Raw genomic sequence first — 22902 nt, 5'->3', positions numbered from 1 at the left:
ATCAGGCTCCCTGACTTCACACTATACTACAAAGCTACACTAATGAAGACAGTATGACGAAGGAGGCAAGAATATACAATGGAGAAAAGACAGCCTCTTGAATAAGTGGTGCTGGGAAAACTGGACAGCTACATGTAAAAGAATGAAATTAGAACACTCCCTAACACCATACACAAAAATAAACTCAAAATGGATTAAAGACCTAGATGTAAGGCCAGACACTATCAAACTCTTAGAGGAAAACATAGGCAGAACACTCTATGACATACATAAGAAGATCCTTTTTCACCCACCTCCTAGAGAAATGGAAATAAAAACAAAAACAAATGGGACCTAATGAAACTTAAAAGCTTTTGCACAGCAAAGGAAACCATAAACAAGACAAAAAGTCAACCCTCAGAATGGGAGAAAATATTTGCAAATGAAGCAACTGACAAAGGATTAATCTCCCAAATATACAGGCAGCTCCTATAGCTCAATATTTAAAAATACAACAACCCAATCCAAGAATAGGCAGAATATCTAAATAGACATCTCTCCAAAGAAGATATACAGATTGCCAACAAACACATGAAAAGATGCTCAACATCACTAATCATTAGAGAAATGTAAATCAAAACTACAATGAGATATCACCTCACACCAGTCAGAATGGCCATCATCAAAAAACCTACAAACAACAAATGCTGGAGAGGGTGTGGAGAAAAGGGAACCCTCTTGCACTGTTGGTGGGAATGTAAATTGATGCAGCCACTTTGGAGAGTAGTTTGAAGGTTTCTTAAAATACTAAAAATAGAACTACCATACGACCCAGCAATCCCACTACTGGGCATATACCCTGAGAAAACCATAATTCAAAAAGAGTCATGTACCCCAATGTTCATTGCAGTTCTATTTACAATAGCTAGGACATGGAAGCAACCTAAGTGTCCATCAACAGATGAATGGAGAAAGAGGATGTGGCACATATATACAATGGAATATTACTCAGCCATATAAAGAAACGAAATTGAGTTATTTGTAGTAAGGTGAATGGACCTAGAGACTGTCATACAGAGTGAAGTAAGTCAGAAAGAATAAACAAATACCATATTCTAACACATATATATGGAATCTAAAAAAAAAAAAAAACGGTTCTGAAGAACCTAGGGGTAGGACAGGAATAAAGACACAGACATAGAGAATGGACTTGAGGACAGGGGGAGGGGGAAGTGTAAGCTGGGACAAAGTGAGAGAATGGCATGGACCTATATACACTATGAAATGTAAAGTAGATAGCTAGTGGGAAGCAGCCACATAGCACAGGGAGATCAGCTCAGTGCTTTGTGACCACCTAGAGGGGTGGGATAGGGAAGGTGGAAGGGAGACCCAAGAGGGAGGAGCTATGATGATATATGTTTATGTATAGCTGACTCACTTTGTTATACAGCAGAAACTAGCACACCATTGTAAAGCAATTATTCTCCAATAAAGATGTTTAAAAAAAAAAGTGTGGAAAAAATATACTGGCCAGAACAGAAGGGTAGTGAAGACATTTAAATCTTCCAAGCACTATAGAGGGTAGCACTCAGTAATAAGTTCACTAAATATATTCCATGTTTGTTGTTAAGGAAAAAACATTAACTATCCATAGCCCTATGTTTGAAATGTTAGAAGGTAAGGCAACATAGCAATCATATTATCAGATTGAAGGACAGTTTGCAAGATTTCTACCATTGATGAAACACAGACTTAAACAAAGTATATTAACCCTGAAAACAAAGGGTATTAAAAACCTCTAATCTTCAGTAGGAACTCTGTAACCAAAGAAGAAAAAGGTATGGTGACAATCTTTTTTCACTAGATACATGGAATCATGGGAGCAATACCATATGTTAGAGAAATTTGAATATTTAGACAAATAAAATATAGTGCAGGCTTAGACTTACTAATTAGTATATGACAACAACTGCTCTGCTAGGGAAGTTGACTATTTTTTTCTAATGAAGAGGAACATGAGGGCACAAAGATAAGCTGGTCCTTGAGAAACTCTCAGCATGTTTGCAAGCAGAAAGTTGTTTGCTGCAGTTAGCCATTAGGGACAGAATGAGTATTGAACAGAAAGTATTGGGTTGGCCAAAAAGTTCGTTCGGGTGTTCTGTAACATATTACAGAAAAGCCTGAACGAACATTTTGGCCAACCCAGTATAAAAATAGGGTGATTCTAGTTATTCTACTGGAGAACATCCTAGCAGAGGGGAACTACTTTCACATTACCCACAACAAATCTAGAGAAAATAACTTCCCTTGTCCAAAAAGGGTAAGCTAATTACTAGTGCAGGCACTTATTATACCAGCTATGGTCCTAGTAGAGGTGTCAGTTGATCATCTGTAAAACACCCATCCAATATTCAGCAGATATTCATTAAGTACCAGCTATATCAAGCATTAGGCTACACGAACCCTAATTATTAGGAGGAAGAACTAAGGGTGGCTGATAGAATGGAGCAATAGTGAAATTTTAGGAGTCAACACTAATAGCCAATTAGATTAGATTCCAGCAGCCAAAGAAGTAAGGTCCTTAAGAGTCTCAGAATAAGTGAGCCACTGATGACAGTTCTTTTTATATAGATGACAGAGAGGCAGAGTATCTGAACAAAGTACCAGTCACCTCAGGAATTATCTGAAAAATCAACCTGTGAACAGGATAACTTCAGATCCACCAACAGTAATGAGTGAAGACATAACTCCTAGGTGCTACTGCTAAAAGGAAAAGAACATTTTGGGGTATACGGAATATTTGGAAAGGAATAACTGTGTCTAAATATATCTTATCTAACACTTGATCATGAGTTGATTTGCATTTGTCAAGGTGGCAAATTCTCAAATGACAAAGGAATGAAACCTAAGATAAATTCAACAAGATGCTTTTTCTATAAGTCTGTTATCATTTCTAACACTCAAATATTGGAAAGGAAGGTCAGTGAGTCTTCTAATGGAAAAAGGAGATTTGGGGTGTGTGTGTGTGTGTGTGTGTGTGTGTGTGTAAGTCACTAGGTCTGAAAAGAAAAGAATAGATAGTAAAAATGAGAGAAAGTGGAGTCGTCTTCCTACTTCCTCTCCACTAAAGCTAATGTTTGGGGTTTTTTTATGGGAGATGTGGTTTTCAAGGGAGACAGGGTTGCTGTGTCAGGCTTGGGGTGGCTGCAGGGTCTGGAAGTATAGCCATAAAGCTAAAGAGAATCTGAAGAACCAGCAATGTGTGGCCCACGGCAGCAGGCTGGATGGTAGAACGGTGTGTCCTTTCATCCTCCCAAAGTAAATTTAAAGAACTTTTAAAGGTTGGGATCTGATGGCATCCAGACTTTTTAGACACAGACCTTCTGACTTCAAGGGTTACTTACCATTTTCTATTTGTAAAACATCTTACTATAATTCTGCCTTAAGAATATATGTATTACCAGGTGTCCCATATAAGGTATACATCAGAACATTCTTAAAATTCATAATAAAAATCATAACAATAACCATTACTTATAGTGGTGTTATTCAAACCAAAGTTTCTTTTCAATTAGCTTCAAAATTAATTTCTTAGCACTGAATATCAATTCTGCATTAGTACTCCTCTGGTAATTATTGCTTACTGTCAAGGCTCCATTAAGATTCCATGCTTGAAATGATGAATGTGTACCTCTATTGATTACTGCTTGTGATTTATTGAGTTATTCTTAGAATAATCATATTTTTAGCAATATGTTTAGTTTTTCCATATTGTGAATCTAGTAAAGCTTGAAAAGTGTACATATATATTTAAACTCACAGTTGGAGTACTACGTCATATTTTTTCAGGCCCTTAGGGACACTGGTATAAATACATTAGTTTAGTGAAGGCTCTATTACAAAATTATCATACGTTTCCATGCCAAAGGAACTTAGAAATATAAAAAATATTTTTATTTTGTTTCTGGTTGTGATTTTATTACAAGTTGCTTAGTTTTTAGTCTCCTCTTTCTCTTTTAATATCCTTCCTACCGTGAACCTACAGTGAAGATTTTTGTCAACATAGATATTTAGATCTGTTAGCAATTTTTTTTAGTTTTATAACTTGTTCTTGCAAGTTCCCAGTCTGAGAACAGATACATAAGTAAAGAGTCACAAGAAAGTTCTTTAAGAGAAGTTCTTTAAGAATGGAGAAGTCAGCTGATTCCCTCAGAGGAGTGCAAGAAGGATTGAATAAAACATATAAAACCTTAAGTACAGAGCCATTTAAAGGGTCACAACATGGTGTTGAAATATTCAATGATCCACTGAAGAATATTAAGCTAAGGAGTGACATGATCACTTTGAATCTTTAACAGTTACATTGACAGTTATGAAGCAAATTTATGGAGGAAGGAATTGGGGTGTCTGGAGACAGAGAGATGGAGTTAGAGAACATTTCAATAGCTTAAAGATCATGTGGACCAGTTTAAATGAATAACAATGGAGTGGAGAGGAAAGACACAAGATATAGTTTAAAATACAGAGTCAAAAACACTTTAGTAAATGATTGAATTTGAGTTGGGAAAGATTGAAGGAAAAGAGACATCAGGATGAACCACTGGTTGCCAGTTTGGAAAACTTGGTGAATTATTGTGCTATAAACAGACATATAAGAAGGTTTGGGAGAGATAGAAGGGGTAGGACAGATACTAGTTAGAAATATTGAGTTTCGTTTGGGACTGATTTAAGTTTTAGTGAAATGCTCTGATGAAGAGGTCCAACTGATACACAGATCCAAAGACCAGGAGAGAAATCTAGAATTAGAAGTTTGAGAATAATACCATAAAATTCATTATTAAGCCCAGAGCAATCAGGGCTGAATTTCTAGTTCTACTAGAATGATTAGATTAATTGAGATAAGTCAACATGGTGAGATATTTTATGAAGTCATTAAAATTATGTTTTTAATAAGAAAATGCTCAAATAGTAATATCCTATCAAATAAAAACAGAAAACAAAATTGCTTGTGCAGTAAAATGTCAATTGTGTAAAAATTGGCCTTAAAAGGCTAGAAAGAAAAGCATTAGAGTTATATTGGTCCTACTAGGGTTAAACATTTATGGTGACTTTTCCCCATCTTTCTATTTATTTATATTTTGTAAGTTTTCTATGTGCATTACTCAAAAATTAATTTAGTGTAAGGGTTGGCTTCCTGGAAAGATAATGATTAAGCTGACCTTAAAGGTCTAGATAGAAATTAACCAGATGAAGAGGATAATAGTAATAGAGGTACATAAGTGAGGAATACAGTGTGCACAGGGATCTGTAAGCAGTTGAGGGTTGTTGAAACATTCATGATGTCAGAGAGTGGTCAGAAAGGAAGTTAGATAGGAAGGTATGTTAGCCCTATGACAGCTTGTTATGTTGAGATTCTATCCAGTGTACTCTGAGCATCTGTTAAAGGCATATATACACAGGGTAGTGTATTAATTTGCTAGGGTCACCACGGCAGAGTAACACAGACTGGTTCAAACAAGAGAAATTTATTTTCTCACAATTTTGGAGGTTAGCAGTCTAATATCAAGGTGTCAGCAGGGCTGGTTTCTTCTTAGGTCTCTCACCTTGACTTGCACAGAGCCGACTTCTCTCTATGTCTTCACATGGTCTTCCCTCCATGAATCTGTGTCTATATATCCTCTTCTTATAAGAACACCAATAACTGGTGTCCTTATTACATTAAGGTCCACCCTAGTGACCTCATTTTAAGTTAATGACCTCTTTAAAGACCTATTTAAAAATACAGTCCTATTCTGAGTTACCAGGGGTTAAGACTTCAACATACGAATTTGGAGGAAGGGGAGACACAATTCAGCACATAACAGAGAGTGATATGGTTAAATTTCCTTTGTTAACCATGTGGAATATGGATTTGAGGGAGAAAAGATGGATGAACAGGCTGTTTTAATAATGTAGGCAAGAAATCATTATGTTGTTTAGAACAGTGAATGTATATAAATCAATGAATGTAAAACACATGTAATCATAATAATTCCAGAGAGAACAGCTAGGTTAGAGGGGAAATAATGAATTCAATTTGGGAAAATTCAATTCTATACCTAGTATAGAGTTAGATATAGGAATCTGGAGCTCAAAGACAGATTGTTGGGATGGAATTCTGGATTTGGGCATCATTAGTACATATGCTATTTGAAACAGTGGGAGCAGATCAGTGTATCTGAGTGATGAGAGCAATGGACTTAGAACAGAAAACCAAAATTTACAGATCAGGCAGAGAATGAGCCCATGAAGGAGATATGAAAACGTGAGGTAAAGCAGAAGAGTGCCTCATCATAGAATCTAAGGAAGTAGAGAGTTTTGATGAAGGGAATAATCAATAGTCAAAGAGAGCTTTGAGATCCTAAAGACAAAAACTGAGAAATGTTAGTTGGATTTGGAATTAGACGGACTTTTGGACGTGGATACTTGACAATTCCTTGAACTTCTATGTGCTAGACACTGGGCGAAGCATTATAAAACATATAATTATATTTCATTTTGAGCTTCACTTAAGACTGAGAGAAGGGTTATTATGTCTGTTTTACAGATTAAGAAAACAATGGCTCAGGAAAGTCAAAGTACTATCTCAAGATCAACAGACAGCAGCAGATCAGTGGAAGTCAGCTCTAGACTTCTTTCTGTCACCAAAACTGGCATGATTAACCACTAGTAATACTAACTCCCTAAAAGTGAGGCAGTTTTATTAACTTGGAAGGACTAGAATTCCAGAGAGCTGTGGGTTGGTGAGTGAATGGTGAGGAGGTAAAATAGACTACCCTTTTCAGAAGAGAAGAAAGTAGGACAGAGACCAACCCATCTTGCTCTCCTTTGTTTAGTACATTGCCTGGAATACAGTAGATGCTCAATAAATTTTAGTTCAATGAACAAGAAATAAATGTGGACATGAGCTAGGCATAAGGTGTACATGGAAGAGGAGGCAGCAGAGATGTAGATTGCATGCAGCCCAAAGGGGGGAAAAAGTGGAGAGGATAACACTGAAGAAGAAAGAGAAGAAAACTTAAGCCAGGTGCTTCCTAGAAAATGTTACTAGGGTTCAGGATCAAGACCACAAGTAAGAATTTCACCCGAAACACCTTCTTTACAGTTGAACAAAAAAAGTGAAGTATAAAAATAAGTATGTAAGGACACTTGACAAGTTGCTTCATCTTTTAACAATCCTCTCCATATTAAGCTTCTTCAGGAAAGAATATCTCGCCATTTCCAATAAGTTATTTGCTTTAAATTTTAATAAATTCATACATGTAATGCCCTGTGCCTAGATTTCCCTCTTTTTCACTGTATGGTAATCTTTTATTGCAACATAAAGACTTAGATCACAGATTATCTCTTAGAATTATTTATTCAATTCTCCAAACAGAATCTGTCACTTCCTCTCTTTTCTATCTCTTAATGCAATCCTGTAGTGACTTGGAGGCCGTAGAGAAAACACTCTTACATTTATTTATTAAGTGCCTTTGAAATACCTTAGCATATCAACAAAATATTTCAAAGTGTTATATGGAATATTTTAAAGCAAAGGAATTTCATAAGCTGATTTAGCTTGGACACAATTTTATTTATTCAACTTTTATATATATAAATTCAATTTTTATATATATATATAAAATTCAACTTTTATATATATAATAATATATGTTTTAAATTTTCTTACTAGTCAGCTAAAGACTATTCTGTTAGATGACTGCATTTTGTAACAAAAGCACATTCTTAATCCATTGAGTTTTAATAATCTCATACTGAAAATGACACATAGGTTGGAAAATTTTATGCAATGTATTTAAAGAATAAAATGTCACTTGCCATTATAAAGATTTATCTTTTGATCACTGTGATGTTTAAAGAAAATGATTTGTACTTGTGCCCTAGCTTCACTATCTTTAAAGCCAAATTGTGTGCTGTAATACTTTAAGCTTTCAGCTAGTGTTGAATTTTGGCTGGTTCAATAGTGGGATGAGATTACTGACTGCTATATTACTATTCTGTGAAACAAATTCATTCTTGAATAATCTATATGCCTTATGGGAAGGTCAAATGATAAGGCAGAAAGATCTGAAACAAAACACTAAGATTTCATTGTTTTGAGTTTGGCAGATATCCAGTTGCATATTTCAAATTATCTAAGAAAAATACACAAAGTGCACAATTATATTCAACTTGAGCTTGAACTTGAGCTATATAGAATTATCCTCATCTAATTTATAAAACATACTGGTATATATGAAATAGGAAATATAACATCTTTGTAACACTTGGCATATGTTGATATTTTCCTTCTATCACTAAATTAAGAATGTGAACTTAATAAACATATATTGGGAGAGTTAAGATAATGTGAAATAGCTATATCAATTTGTCCTTAAACACCTCTTTAAATAACTGTTTAATATTATACCTAAAAATACAAAAATAAAACTAAAAGTCTAGCAGAATCTGAGACAAAATATCCTCACAAATAATCTGTATATGTATTGCCTGTCAATTAAACTTACAGATAGGTAATTTTTGCTCAGTCTATGTGCATTTTTAATCTACCTAATGTAAGCATTGAATTGTTCAACTTTTAGAACATTTGCCAAGTTACAATGTAATTAATAATCATATGGATTTGAAGACTCTAGTTCTTTCTTTCTACTATGAAAATGCTTTAAGATTAATGTGCATTAATTTCAGTTGTATGAAAAAATATTGTAATGTAAGAATATGTTTTTATTTTTTAATTGAAAATGTAAGTCTAACTGGAGCAAAGAGAAATTTCTAATGCAGATAAACTATTCAGTCATCATTTAATATTATGTATAACCATAATTGCATTTATCTGGGAAAACATAATTTGCTTTGTTTTGTTATTTATGCATATCCAATTTTTAAATCATATGTTAGTAAAATTGTAGCATTTAATTAATTTGAATAAAATGTACATCAAAGTTGTAAGTGAAATATGTATAAGTCATTAATTAAAATATGCGATTGGTGGCTTTTCTGGAAATAAAGGAGAGAAAAATTAAGGTAGAGTAATAGCATGATTAATTGATTCAGGATGGCTCCTGATGAAAAATTATGTTCAGTAAGAGTTTGTCATTATAATTTGTGATCATTTGTCACTTTACAGTATATCATATACAGTGGATTCACGTGCACAAGCTGTATAAATGACTGTCATAAAAATGCCAATTTTTAAAATAAAAATGATGGTTATTTTACTGATTTAATTCAAAACTCATTGTATATTAATTTGAGCTATTGCTGTGTTTCCAGAGATGGTAAATACTTTGTAAATGATTTTGTTCTCATATATGCATATATCATTTAAAAAATCAAATCAATTATTTTTTAAAAATATGTTTCAAGATACAAATTTCACATGTTTTTATTAAAACATGAAGATACTGGGCAAAAGTTGTTTTTTAAATATTTAGTAAAAAATAAATAGAAGGAATGATTATTTTTTACAACCCAAAACATTCTTCCACTCAAAATTCTTTTAATATAATAAAATGTACTTTTTTACAGTATGTTCCCTTCTGTATCTCACTGATTTCTTCAGTGTTGTTATCTCATATAAGAGCTTTTGTTAAACACTATAGATTAAGCTGAATTATTCTACATATGATGGGAACTGATAAATTTGAAAAGAAAATTTTATTTAACAGAGGACATTCATAAACCAAATTTTGTTATTTTCAAAGAGAAAAAGGGACACAAACTCAGAGTAAAATACCAATGGACTCATTTGTGTTCTGCCTTAAACAGCAGACATCAATAGTGCTTGTTATTGTAGAGTTAATTTAAATGAGTAGAAATAACCTTGGAAATAAAAGTTTAAGCAAGTTATTTTCATGAGACTGGTTTATTATGCAATGATTTTTATATGAATATTTTGCTTCCTTCTTTTAGGAAGTATGCATGTTTTTAGTCATCTTGTCAAATACCACTCAGTCTGATTTTCTGTTTCTATCCTATCTAGTACTTGTCTAATCCTAGAACTGTACCACTTTATGAAAATCTTGTTTATAACCTATTTATATAGAATTATATGAAAACAAACAAAAATTTCACGTCCCTGTGCTGTGGACCAATTGGTAACTATTTTAGTCGCCTTCTGCATTAGGAGTTCCATCTTTTGGGCATTGAAATTGATTTTTCTCATCTTAGCATCTGAAGATCCAGAGTGTGCCCCTTGCCCAATCGCCTGAGACTATACAGTGACACCTACAACAGAGGATGTGGAGGCAGCAGCTTTCGGGCACCAGAAATGGCAGCATCAGGAGCATCAGCACGAATAGACTTTGTAGAGGTAGTTCTCCCAAACTGTATTATGAAACCAAACATTTTTGGTGTGCTACCTGCTGACGGGGGCTGCCTTCTTATTGCCTAGTGTTATGCAAAATGTTTGGTCTTTGTTAAAGCTTAACAATAACATTTCTGACTAATATAGAGCAACCTGATTTTTTTTCCAAGTGTGTTCAGTTGCCTTAACTTTCAATTAACGTGAAATTTTATCAGTCTAGAAAAACATTAATACTCATATCTTTGTCCAGTTTATTTCACTCTTAGTTTATATAAAGCTGCTGTCACATATAATTTTTGTATAAATTTTTTTGACTAGATCAGAATAAACCATCATTTTAAAAGACATCCTAATGAAGTAAATAAGAGAATTTCTCTAGTCAGTTATATACTTCAGAGACTGAATAGGGTTGCCCAGGTTTTCTGTGTGGACCGCCTAGTGATATTCCATTGTGAACTTATTTTGCAAAGTGAAAGATTATTCCCAGATGGTCCCAGTCAAAATATGAAAGGCCAGTGATTGATTGGTTTTATATATCCTTTCATTTTATGTAATTTAATGTGAAATAGTTATTTTGTAGCTATAAAACACATTTGTTAATTAACCACATTGGCCTTATCTATACAGTTCAATGACTTATAACATTTCAATTTGCATGTAGAATGAACCTCTGTAATGATGTCTTTGCAAAATAAATAAAAATTGACACAATGGGTGCATTTGCTTTTAACATGTTATACATTTGACTTAGAAAAGTAGGTTATATTTCATACTGAAATTTTGAAGAGTTTGAAATTCAGCATCCAGAGATCTTCATCTTGGTGCAGTACAACAAATTCATTCTTCACCCCATCTTCACTCCTTTTTGGAACAAGGCACGATATAAAGAATTTATACTAGTTCTATTGGAACTATTGCTTGATTAAATATAATTTGAACATTCTTTGCATAAACCAGATATGAGCAGGATAGATACATTGACCTTAATAGTATTTTTATTTTTTTGTTTTTTTCTGTTTTATTTCCTTATTTATGAAATTACAAATTGTTATTTTTTGCCAAATCTACACTACGGAGTTGAAATGTACTTTTCTGAATATTTCCATTCTGTCTTAATGTATTTTAATTATATGAATTTATAAAATAATGGCCCTAAATGCATAGACCTTTGTAAAAAGTACATATATATTTGAAAGTGGATGTTGTTTTCTTAGTTAAAATTGTGTAAACACTGATTTTTCCGTGAGTACTTATAAAGATCTTATGTAAAAATTCATAAAACTACTTAATTGAGTTTGTACAACATAGTTTTTACCTGTGTGTCATATACTCATTTACTTCTGTCATTTTCACAATATATTGCATATGTCTCTAGAAACTGTATATTGAAAGGTATGTTGCTCTTCTAAGAACACAAAAGTAAATCTCTGACTCTGCTTTAAAACAAATTGTGCTATTTTAGTATAGTTTTATAATGTGCTCTCATCATGTCCTTCAAATGCCATTTTCAAGATTACTTAAAACATTCTGCATGAAAGTAGCTTTAAAGTATTTAAGAAATACTTCTTCCTCTATCATGTTCCAAGTAAGGAACTGGATTTTCCACTGTTAAATTTTAAAAGTCTTACAGAGCTGCAGTTAAAATCTGCAGCATAGTGCAGTAGTTCTGTTTGATAATTATTTTGGTGGCGTGACCTAACTGCAGTAAACCATGCTGCATTCCTGGTCTTATGATAACATTACAATTGAGACCTGGTATATATAGGATAAAGGAAACTTTTCTTAAGGAAAAGACATTAACAAGTAACAAATAATTGTTATCGAGTTGGAATGGTTTAAAACCGCATCAACAGAAGTGATTACAAAAGTAAAAAATTAAATCAAATACCACTGAATATGATACTTAATTCATTTTTGCCCACTGTTCATGCTATGTCACTGTAGTGTTCCAACAAGTGGAAGTGATTATAAATTCCTTCACAATGTTTATGGCACTCTAATCTTTTATGCTAAGAGGAGTCACATATACCAATTTAACAAAAATATTAAATGTGTTCATTTCATAAAGTTACATAATTTTTAGCCTTTCTCTCTATATTTTTTTAAACTAGATAAACTGGTAAAAGGATAAGATGTGTTTATGTACATTTGTTATTATTGAAATAACAGTAATCTCCTATTGAGCTATCTTTTAGAAATATATTCTATTGCTTATACATTCATGGGTAGTGGAATATGGATATTAAACCAGAATTTGACTAAATCTACAATAATAACTAAAACAAAAATAACTCTTAAGAAGAAGGCAGCACAATAGGTGCTTACCCATTCTCCAGGATACCAAGTATTACAACAGAAACCCTTCCTTCTTTGTAAGATAAGTGTCCCTCCTGGGAACCTGGGCCACCATTTGAGCAACATATTGAATTGCCTTTCAACATCTTATTTACATCTCATGAAGAGAAGGCAACTTTTATAGCTCTTAGCAGCGTCTTAGAAAATAGAATACATCTCCCTATGTTTCTCAGAAATTACAGGTTCCTGCATGTTTATTAAGAATTTCATATACTCTCCCATCCCTATTTTTTTGTTCATATCAAATTTTACCAACTACGATTTCTGCCATTTTTATTTTCTTTTAAATCGAGTCAACTTTTCCTGGAGATCTAAATTTTGTCACAAAAGAATATGATTATTTTACAAATTTTTAGTCATAAACAAAACATAACAAAGTTATATTAGGTGTTTTCAGTTTTATATTATTTGCTTCTGCTACAGCAATCAGTATAAATTGGATAAAGACTGATAATTTATATGTATTTATTGGCAGAAAACCAGAGGTCTCAATTACTCAGGCTACTAGAATATTGTTGAGTACTTGTATAGGTGTCACTTTTATTTGAATTACTAAAATATAGTTTTAGTCCATCATTCTAAAATTTACCAGATATCTTTTAAGTAAGGTAATGATCCTGCCCTTTCTCTTCTCTCTTCACCTACTTGACTGGTTTCTTACTATCCATCCTTTAATCTTCCAATGTATCAGGCCTATACATCTATCTTTCTGTCTTATTTATTTATGTACTTGCCTTTTACATTCTTCTAAATTGTAGATTTCTTGAGGACAAGGTAGGCTGTTTTATTCATTCTCCAGAATACCTAGAATGGTGGCTTGCAAATAGTATGCATAGCTAATGAAGAAAAAAGAAAAGAAAGGAAGAAAAGTAATCCCCCCAAATACTTAAAGAAAATAAGATTACTTCCAGGGAGAGGTAAGGAGGACATATTTGAGAACATGTGATCTAGGTTTTAAAGGGGAAGTTATATTTCAACTATTGGGAAGAAAGCAGCAGTATACTTACAGAGGAAATGAAGGATGTAAGAACGTACAGGGCATAGTTACGGAATGCCCTGATTTTGCTGACGGTTGGATAAGTTAAAATGAGCAGTGGAAGTAAAAGTTGAAAGGTGGATTGAGGTGGTCCTGGCTAACTGACAGCTGCTAAAAATTTTTGACTACATGAGTAATAAGGAAGATTTGGCATTCAAGGCAGCAGTTAAAAACTCAAAAAAGAGAAAATAAATGTTACAGCAACATTTCATAAATAAAGCAAATACACAGTGCAGTACACATTTTTTCAGTCTCTTGTGAGTGGCTGGCACTGAAGATAGATGAAGTCATATGCACTACATCTCAGTCTTTGTCTTCCCCTCCAGTAAAACAGTAATCTAGACAAAATTGTTTTAGCGCATAAGTGGTCTTGAATTCCTTGACAGTGAAAGGGAACAAATATTTATTTAGTAGATATACTAGGCTCTTTATCCACGAACCTTATTTTATTAAACCTTATAACAGTGTAAGGTATGGCTTGTCACTTTTTTTAACTGACGAGGAAACTGAGTCTCAGAAATTAAGCAGAGTAGAAAGTGGCAGAACCTGGATTCAAGCCCATTTCTCTCTCCTGTGCTCCATAATGTACTGACTTCACTGTTTTACGTACAGATTGTAGTCCTGCTTAAATGATATTTTTAGCAACTTCAAATTATTTATGCTGATTTTGTTCTTGATTGATTTATCTCCAAGGTACTTGATTAGGAATCAAATCCTATAAATGCCTCTTCTAGATTATAGATATTTGTCACATATGGCAAGAATTGCTTATCCTTTTGAGGTGTTTTCCATTAAAAAAAATACATCAGGGTATGTTTGGGGTTCTGGAATCACAGATTAACCATTCAGTCCTCATAGTGATAAATTAAGGAGATGATCAATGAGTTTCATAAGGTTATGAGTGTCAGTTTATTTGTGATAATGTAAGGTTTTGTTCCTGCCTTTAATTTATGGCTGAGTTCTTTAACTATCAGTTTTATCTTTCCAACCTTTTAAAATCAAGGTGATTTCTTCTTTAGCATTTCCTAACATACAAGATTGTAAAGGTACCAATACCTTATACAGCGAACGTGTATTACATTTTTCAAAGCTTTCAATAGTAATTTTTTGATCTGCACATTAACCTAGTAAGGAAGGCATAAAAGATATTTTCCATTCAGGTAATAAGAACTTTAATGTTATTTGCCACTATATAAATAATATTCTTAGCCCCGCAGACAATGCACTGATTTTTGTGTCAGCTTATGTTATTTATTGGTGTACATTAATTCTATGTTATATTTTTTCTTGAGGACAAATGTTTAGAATTGCAATTTTCATTTTAAGTTGATGCTTTGCAGAAGGATTTCACAAAAACTGGTAAAACTTTGAAATATAATTTTTTTCTATGGTAATTACCACAAAATACAGTTAAGTAGTTCAGGATGTTTCTATAGTAATTACTGAACAATGTGCTTTCGGTATTTTTGATATAAGTAAATATAGAAATTACGTAGCTTCTAACGTCAAAGCATTTGTTACTCTAAGATATTTCTAAATTTGCTTTTTAATATAAAATTGATCATGCTTGAAATCAAACTTTTTTTTCTGTGTACATAATTGATATACATTTTACTCTTTAGGAAAACAAATAGAAACTGGAAAATTTTTAGGAAAAAGCAGAAGAATGTAATTCTCATCAGTCTTCTCTCTGGATCAACAGGTTTATATGGGCATCTAAAATTGTTAAAAAAAAAAGACTTGGAAATAAAGAGGATTAAAAAACAGCAGTAAATATGGATACACTGAGATGGCAATCTATAAACTGTTGTCCTAGTTTTGTCATTTAGTAATTTTAACAGAAGAGCAAAACAGTATATTCCTTTAATACCAAGCTTAGGGCACAAGAAATAAATGTATTTAACACAGTGACGGAAAACTCAATAAGAGAATGAAAATTAGAATCAAGGAAAACTTGCCCAACATTTATTGAAAACTTACAATTGAGCACTGTACTATGTGTTGAGAATTTCAAAGATATATTGAGCCCTTTCACTGAGTTTTTGGTTCTGTGGAAGAGATAGTCTAGCCAAGGAAAATCATGTGCAAAAGCAGAGAGATGAATGGAAACTGATGAATTATGCAAAGTACTAGGAGATTCATTTGTGTTGTATGTATTGGCTTGTGCATAAAAAGAGATGGGGTTTGAAAAGTAGAGAAAAGCCTATTGGAGTAGTGTTTTGTATGCCAGTATAATGGTTAGATCAATAAAGAGAAATAAGCCTAATTCAGTGAATTTTGCAAGGAATACTGGCCATTTAATTTTACCTAATATAGGCACTAGAATTTAACTCTTATAGGTCATATAATTGCTAATATTTATTGAGTTCTAAACTCTTTACATATATTAACTCATATAGCCCTTACATTAACTCTCTGAAGTAGGTATTAGTACCATCCTTATTTTATAAGTAAGGACACTGAAACATAAAGAAATTACTTACCCAATGTCACAAAGTTGGTAAGGTGAGGTGGAAGGATTCTAACCCTGGCAGCCTGACTCAGAAGCCTTGTTCTTAATAACCATGGCACAGCAAGGTAGAGTTCACTCAAACTGGACTGAAGTTTTAAGGATATGTGATGATATCTTTTTTTAGAGATTTGAATACATATTGAATTTGGGAAAGTTTTGGAAACATTTGTTAGTAAAGTATCCAACTCTTCTTTTTTTTAAAAAAAACAGCTTTATTTAAGTATAATTGATATCTAATAAATTGCACATATTGAAAGTAACAATTTGATAAGTTTTGAAACATATATACACCACCAAAAGCATTACCACAGAAAAGATAATGAACATATCCATCGCCCAAAAACGTTTCCTCATGGCACTGCTTACTCACTCCCCACCCAGGCAAATACTATTCTGCTTTCTATCACTACAGATTAGTTTGAAGAATTAGTTTCCAGAATTTTACATAAATATTATCTTAGAGTATATTATCTTTTTGGGGGGAATATGGCTTTTTTCAATGAGCATTATTATTTTATTTGTCTATGTTATAATGGTTATCAATTTTTATTGCTGAATAGTATTCCACTGTATAAATATAGCACAATTTCTTTACCTTTTCCCCTCTTGATGGATATCTGAGTTGAAAGTTTTTTTCCAGTTTTTCTCTGTTACGAGTTGGCTGCTCTGAACGGTCATGTGCAAGTCTCTGTATGAATGTTTAAGGAAAGAAGTCAGGCACAAGGAATATATATGTTTTCATTTATGTAGAATATAATGTGGGGCAAAACTAGTCTATCTTACCAGAAATTATAATAGTGGTTATCTTTTGGGAGGTAATTAGTGACTAAAAGGGTGCATGAGGGAGACTGCTTTTGGACTCTGAAAGCATTTTGTTTCTTCATCTTGATATTGATTACATGGGTAACCAGTTCAGTATATGAAAATTCAGTGAGCATTACACTTCTGCTACGTACTCTTCTATAGGTATCTTACACTTTGATTAACAGTTAAAGTAAAAGTGAGGCTAAACAGCTAAAGTAAAAGTGAAATAATTTGGTTCAGTCTAGATAATTTTCTATATGTTATCTGGCATGTATGCTTTTTATTTCATAGCTCTTATTAATATTCCAGTTTTATACTCCTATAATATCCTCCTTGTACATTCTATACCATTACATTTACACCTTTTGCTGTAATTACTATTTTACTGTATGTCTTTCTTGTCAAATTATAAAATTTCTGTAAAAGAAGGTAACATCTAACTTTCTCACCTCCATGTCCATTGTCTGGCACTGTTCTTGGTACATAGTAGGTATTCAACGAATACTTGGATGAATGATACATAATTTTTCTTTCTGGTTTCTTGTGTACCTGCTCCAAGTTTAGCCACTGAGTCTTCATTATTTGTTTTCTACTGAAGGTTTTGCTTCCCCTACTGTCTACAAATTATGGATTATATTGTGTGATATTAAAAGTTTTTCCTCCTAACTTCAGTTCTTTGTTTTACCATACATTTTTCAAACTAATAATAACTTCTATTTTTGAGTGTTTACCATGGGCTCTGAGCACTTTACATCTACTAACTTATTTAAGATGCACCATCCAACAATGTAGATACTCATATTGTTCCCATTTTATGGAGAAACTGAGGCACAGGAATGTTAAATATCTTGCCCAAGGTTATAAGGTCTTGTAAGTGACAGAGTTCATATTTAATCCCAGACAGTCTAACTATGTAAGTCATGATTTTATACAGTATAGTCTTCTGTGTTTATATACACTACATTATGTCATAACATTTCTTCATTTCCTTCAGAACTTGGATAAAATGTTAACTTTCAACAATGGCTCTCTCTGACCACTTTATATGAAATAGAAGCTCTCCAGATGATCTCACTCGTTCTCACCCTGCTTTATTTTCTTCATAGCGCATTTCACCACATGCTATATTGTACATTTATGTTTATTTCCTTCTCATACATCTCTCCCACTAAAATGGTAGCTCTACAAGGGCAGAGGTTTTATCTGTTTTACTTTTATCTACAGTGTTATATCTTAGAATAAAGCCTAATACATAGTAGATGCTTAATAAATATTTGTTAAATGAACAAATAAATGCTTCATAGAATCAACTTACACTGTGACACTTTGGTGCTACAGGGTTGGCAGAGGTTTTTAAAACTCCCTTTAGCAGAGTCACTTCTTGCTTACAATAGTGACCAAAAAGGATCTCTATTGGACAGAAACACAGACACCATTACACATTCCAGTTGAACATATCCTGGAAGTAGTAACTCAAGAGCATTTCTGAACATGCCAGTATCATGTGAATTTTTATTCTAGAAGCAACTTTGTTCTGGCAAATGAAATTTTATTTGTCGTCATATAATTTACATTTTTAAAAGATATCTGTGGCTCTGAAGTGGAGAGTGTGTTATAGAGGACACAATGGAAGACACAGTAACCAGTTATCGAGGCCATGGAAGTAATTCATGGGAGAAACAAAACTTTGAACTAGAGCTATGACAATGACCATAGAGATGAGAAGAAATAGATTTCAAAGAGAGTAGAATCCATAGAACTTGTGAATAATTAGTCATGGGTTTCTGATTTAGGTAGTATCAACTCACAGGCAGGAAATAGAGGAGGTCTGGGAAGATGACTAATTTTGTTTCCAACATGATAAATTGGAAGTTCATATGGTATATTCAAAACTGTTCAGTAAGCAATAAAAAAAAAATTAGACCTGGAACTTAGAAGAGCATCTGTGACTAAAGAGTTATATTTCGGTCATCAAATGCTTGAAGTTGCTTAGGGGGATACTATGTAGAATGTTGTTCCAGTATCAACAGGTTCTTAACTAGACACACGATAACCAATTCTGCATGATTTAAGTTGAAAGAGACTTTAGTGATAGAACATTGAATAAATGAAAGAATGGGCTATAAGACAACAAGTGAAACTTAGAAAAAAGGCAAAAGCAATTTTTCAAAGAACAGTGTGGTGTCATACCATCATTGCCACCACTGAATGCTGAATGCCACAGTTTGCACCGGCACCCTGCAAGCACTGGGTACTGACCACTGTTACGCACCATCACCCTGCAACGTATTACTCTCGCTGCTGCTGCTGCTGCTGTTGCTCAAGCCATAATGAATTCTCCACAGTTAGCTTCTGTGGCGAGAAGGGAGTATGTGTCTGACTTGTAGAGCCCCTGTCCCCAATTCACTGATGCCAGAGAGACTTGAAAACCAGGTATGTGGCTTCTAAAAAGGATGTTGATCCCCAGCAGCCAAAAACCACCATGTACACTTAGTCACCAACATTAGGTTTATTAATTGCTGCTGCAAGGGAGGCTGCATACCCTGGAAAACCACGGAGCACCTCAGTAAGAGGGAGTTAGGAGGTATTTTAGGTGATTTTGGAGAAGGTTTAAGAATGTGGTTATTTTTCTAGATCAGGTATTCTCTGAAAGTGGGGCATTTGGTTATTGGAGATTTGGGCATTTTTTAACCTTTGAGACCAGGGGAATGGAGAGTAGCTGGAGTTGCCATTGGAGAAGAAGTAGTAATTCCTTATAGTAATAGAAGCACAAGGTCTGCTTTTGTCTCTATCCAGGTCTGATTTTGTAGTTGACTTGTTTTTTTTATTCCATCATCATCTGAAGAGTTCTCAACTGATAATTTTGTGTAATTGCTTATGATCAGCAGAGAAATACTATGGTTTGGTGGTAGCAACCAGGCTAGCTACCAGCTGTCAGCTGTCAGGGCTGCTCTTCCCTTTTCAGTAGGTAAGCTTTTCATCCTACCAAGTTTCCTAAAGTGGAAATGACCAAAATGCCAGATGCTGGGCAGCCAATTAAAATATTACCAAGCCTATAATTTCCAAATATTAGGTATTGTATTAGTCAGCTCAGATTGCCTTGACTGAGTGGTTTAAACAGCAGGAAATTATTTCTGGAAGCTGGAGGCCTAAGATCAAGGTGTTGGCTGATTCTGTCCCCCAGACACGGCCCTTTTCCTGGCTAGAAGAGTATGCCTTTTTGCTGTATCCTCACATGGCAGGGAAAGAGGGAGCTCTGGTCTCTCTTCCTCTTCTCATAAGGACACTAATCCAATTGCGGTAAGTGAGGTTCCATCCTTATGACCTCATCTAAATCTGATTACCTCCCAAAGGGCCCACCCCCAAATACCGTTGCCTTGAGGGTTGGGACTTCAGCATATGAATTTTGAGGGGACACAAACATTTCCATAAGACGTGTCACTTTAAATCAGAGATCAGCAAACTTTTTCCTGCAATAGGCCAAATAGCAAATATTTAAGTTTTGTAGGCCATAGGGTCTCCATCACAACTTCTCAGTCATTGTAGCACAAAAGCAGCCAAAGACAGTATGTAAACAAACAAGCATGGCTGTGTTCCAAACTTTATTTATAGACACTGAAAAATTTGAATTTCATATCATTTTCATGTCATGAAATATTATTCTTCTTTTGATTTTTTTCAACTATTTAAAAATATAAAAACTATTCCTAATTTGTAGACTATATAACAACAAGCAGTGGACCAGATTTGGCCTGCAGGCCATAGTCTGAAAACCCCTGCTCTAACTAAGAAGTGATATTATTGATGAGTTGGTTGCCTGTGAACTGATATGAAGAGAGAAGATCCAGTGGTGTTGATTAGTTCAAAAGAACACATCACGTGGAATTAGAAGTCACCGTAATAGAGGTTCTATTACTTCTGGGTCCTTATTGTAAATCTCAGAATCAATGTCTATTTTAATAGTTCTTAAATTAGGAGATAGTGACAGACTCTACCTACTACTTCACTGATGTTCTAGGAAAGCTTCTTTACATAGAATTTTTTTATTTCCTTTTATTTGGATACATTATGACTCATTTACAGTTAGTTTTTTTCATTTTTTCCCAATTTTATCAAGATATAATTGAAGTGCATCACTGTATAAGTTTAAAGTATACAACATAATGGTTTGAGATATATATATATATATATATATATATATATATATATATAGTGAAGTGATTACTGCAATAAGTTTAATTAGCAACCATTATCTCATTTAGATGCAATAAAAATAAAAAGTAAAAAAGAAAAAGAAATTTGTTTTCTTATGATGAGAACACTTAGGATTTCCTCTCAACAACTTTCATATATATCATACAGCAGTGTTACCTATAGTCATCATGTTGTACATTACATCCCTTACATAGATTTTTAAATATTATTTTCTATTGCTCAGCTTCGCAGGAGAGACTTCATATTAGTTGCATACAAACCAAAAGCTTTGGTATTTTTTTGATCTATAAAAAGTATAACAGCTTATTTGATGATATATTATTTTGATAACCTAATACTTTTCAAGAGGCAAAACCATAACAAATATTTTCCCCAGTAATTGCTCCTCATAAAAATTCAATTATTCTCAATTGTATTTTTTAATCTGAGAAGTCTTCTGAGGTATATTTAAAAGAGCTAAATTTAGTCTCACATCCTCCAAAGATAAATCTACCAGAGAATGGCTCCCATTAGACAACCTAGCTCATTTAGGACACTATAAATGTCTGTAGATTATAATATGTGTAGGGGTGTTGCAGTCAATAAAACCAGAAAAGTAAACTGGTGTCAAATTATAATTTCCTTGAATGCAATGTTGAGGAATTTGGACCTTTTCCTGAAATAATTTGGTTTCTGAGCCCAGAAATGACATGACCAAATTATTTGGGGGATTGCTCTTGTGACAATGATAAGTATGGATTGGAAGAAGCTGAAACTGGAGGCAGGCAGACTAGCAAAGAGGCTGTTACAAGTCCTGGGTCACCATAGTCCAAGAAGTAAAAGAGGTTAAACCAAAAAGTAAGGAAACTAACAAGTGAGAGGAGCTAAGGGACTCTTCATCTCTTAAACCCTAATTCTAGTATTATTTGATATGAAGCCTTCTTTGGGTCAGGCAGAGAGGATGAAAAGAGAACATATATTCAAGACATATAACAGAGGTAGAATAAACAGGTGCTTGTAATTGACTAATTTGGAAGGTGATAGAGAAAAAACAAGTTTAGAATAGCTTCCAAGTTTCTATTTTAGGCTACAAGGGAAGTAGTGGTAACATTCATCAAAATAGGAAATAGAGAAGTAAGAGGCAAGTTCTTTCTACCATTGCTTTATTGGGACAATCAATCCTTCCTTTCCTTAAAGGGACTTGGGCTCCATCTTCTTATTTTGGCACTGATGGTTCTCCATTCGCAAGACCTGTGAGCTCTGCTCACAGTGTGAAGGTCCAACTTGTCCTGGGAACATAACCCACTGTGGCCTGACAGGGGAATAATTCTCTGAACCGGTCTTCTCCAAGAGTGAACTGCTTTGAGAAAGAACTTTCTGTCTTCTTTGGGCTTTAACACTAAGGAAATAAAGAAGTCCTCTGAGTCCCTTCATGTTGCTGAGAATTTTACTGAGAAAATACTTTTCTATTTCCCGAACATGTCGAATACTTTAATACCTAGGAGAATGCTGATGCTTGTGTCATTTTCTTTGCTTGAAAATCCCTTTCTGCCTTCTCCATCTGGTGAACTCTTCATCTCATAACCCCTAATGTCAATATTATCTGATATGAAGCCATCTCTGGGTCAGTTCCTGAATTACACGTTCTCAAAACACGACATCTGCTAGGTAGCA

General features: G+C 33.8%; 1 protein-coding gene across 2 annotated transcripts in view; it reads left to right on the top strand.

The window, feature by feature from the left end:
• Positions 1-22902, top strand: part of LRRC7 (leucine rich repeat containing 7) — a 497118-nt gene that overhangs the window by 283918 nt on the left and 190298 nt on the right. Inside the window, exon 8 of one of the 2 annotated variants that reach the window (XM_073788430.1) lies at positions 10192-12012. The exons of the other annotated variant lie outside the window; for it this stretch is intronic. Within the exon in view, the coding sequence (XP_073644531.1) occupies positions 10192-10198 (7 nt within the window). The 3' untranslated portion in view covers positions 10199-12012. Of the gene's footprint in view, positions 1-10191; positions 12013-22902 lie in introns of those variants that run through there. 2 annotated transcript variants of the gene reach the window in all.

This window comes from Tursiops truncatus, chromosome 1, assembly GCF_011762595.2.
Source record: "Tursiops truncatus isolate mTurTru1 chromosome 1, mTurTru1.mat.Y, whole genome shotgun sequence".
Lineage (NCBI taxonomy): Eukaryota > Metazoa > Chordata > Mammalia > Artiodactyla > Delphinidae > Tursiops > Tursiops truncatus.
Note: the sequence above shows the minus strand (reverse complement) of the source record. Positions and strands in the feature narration are given on the sequence as shown.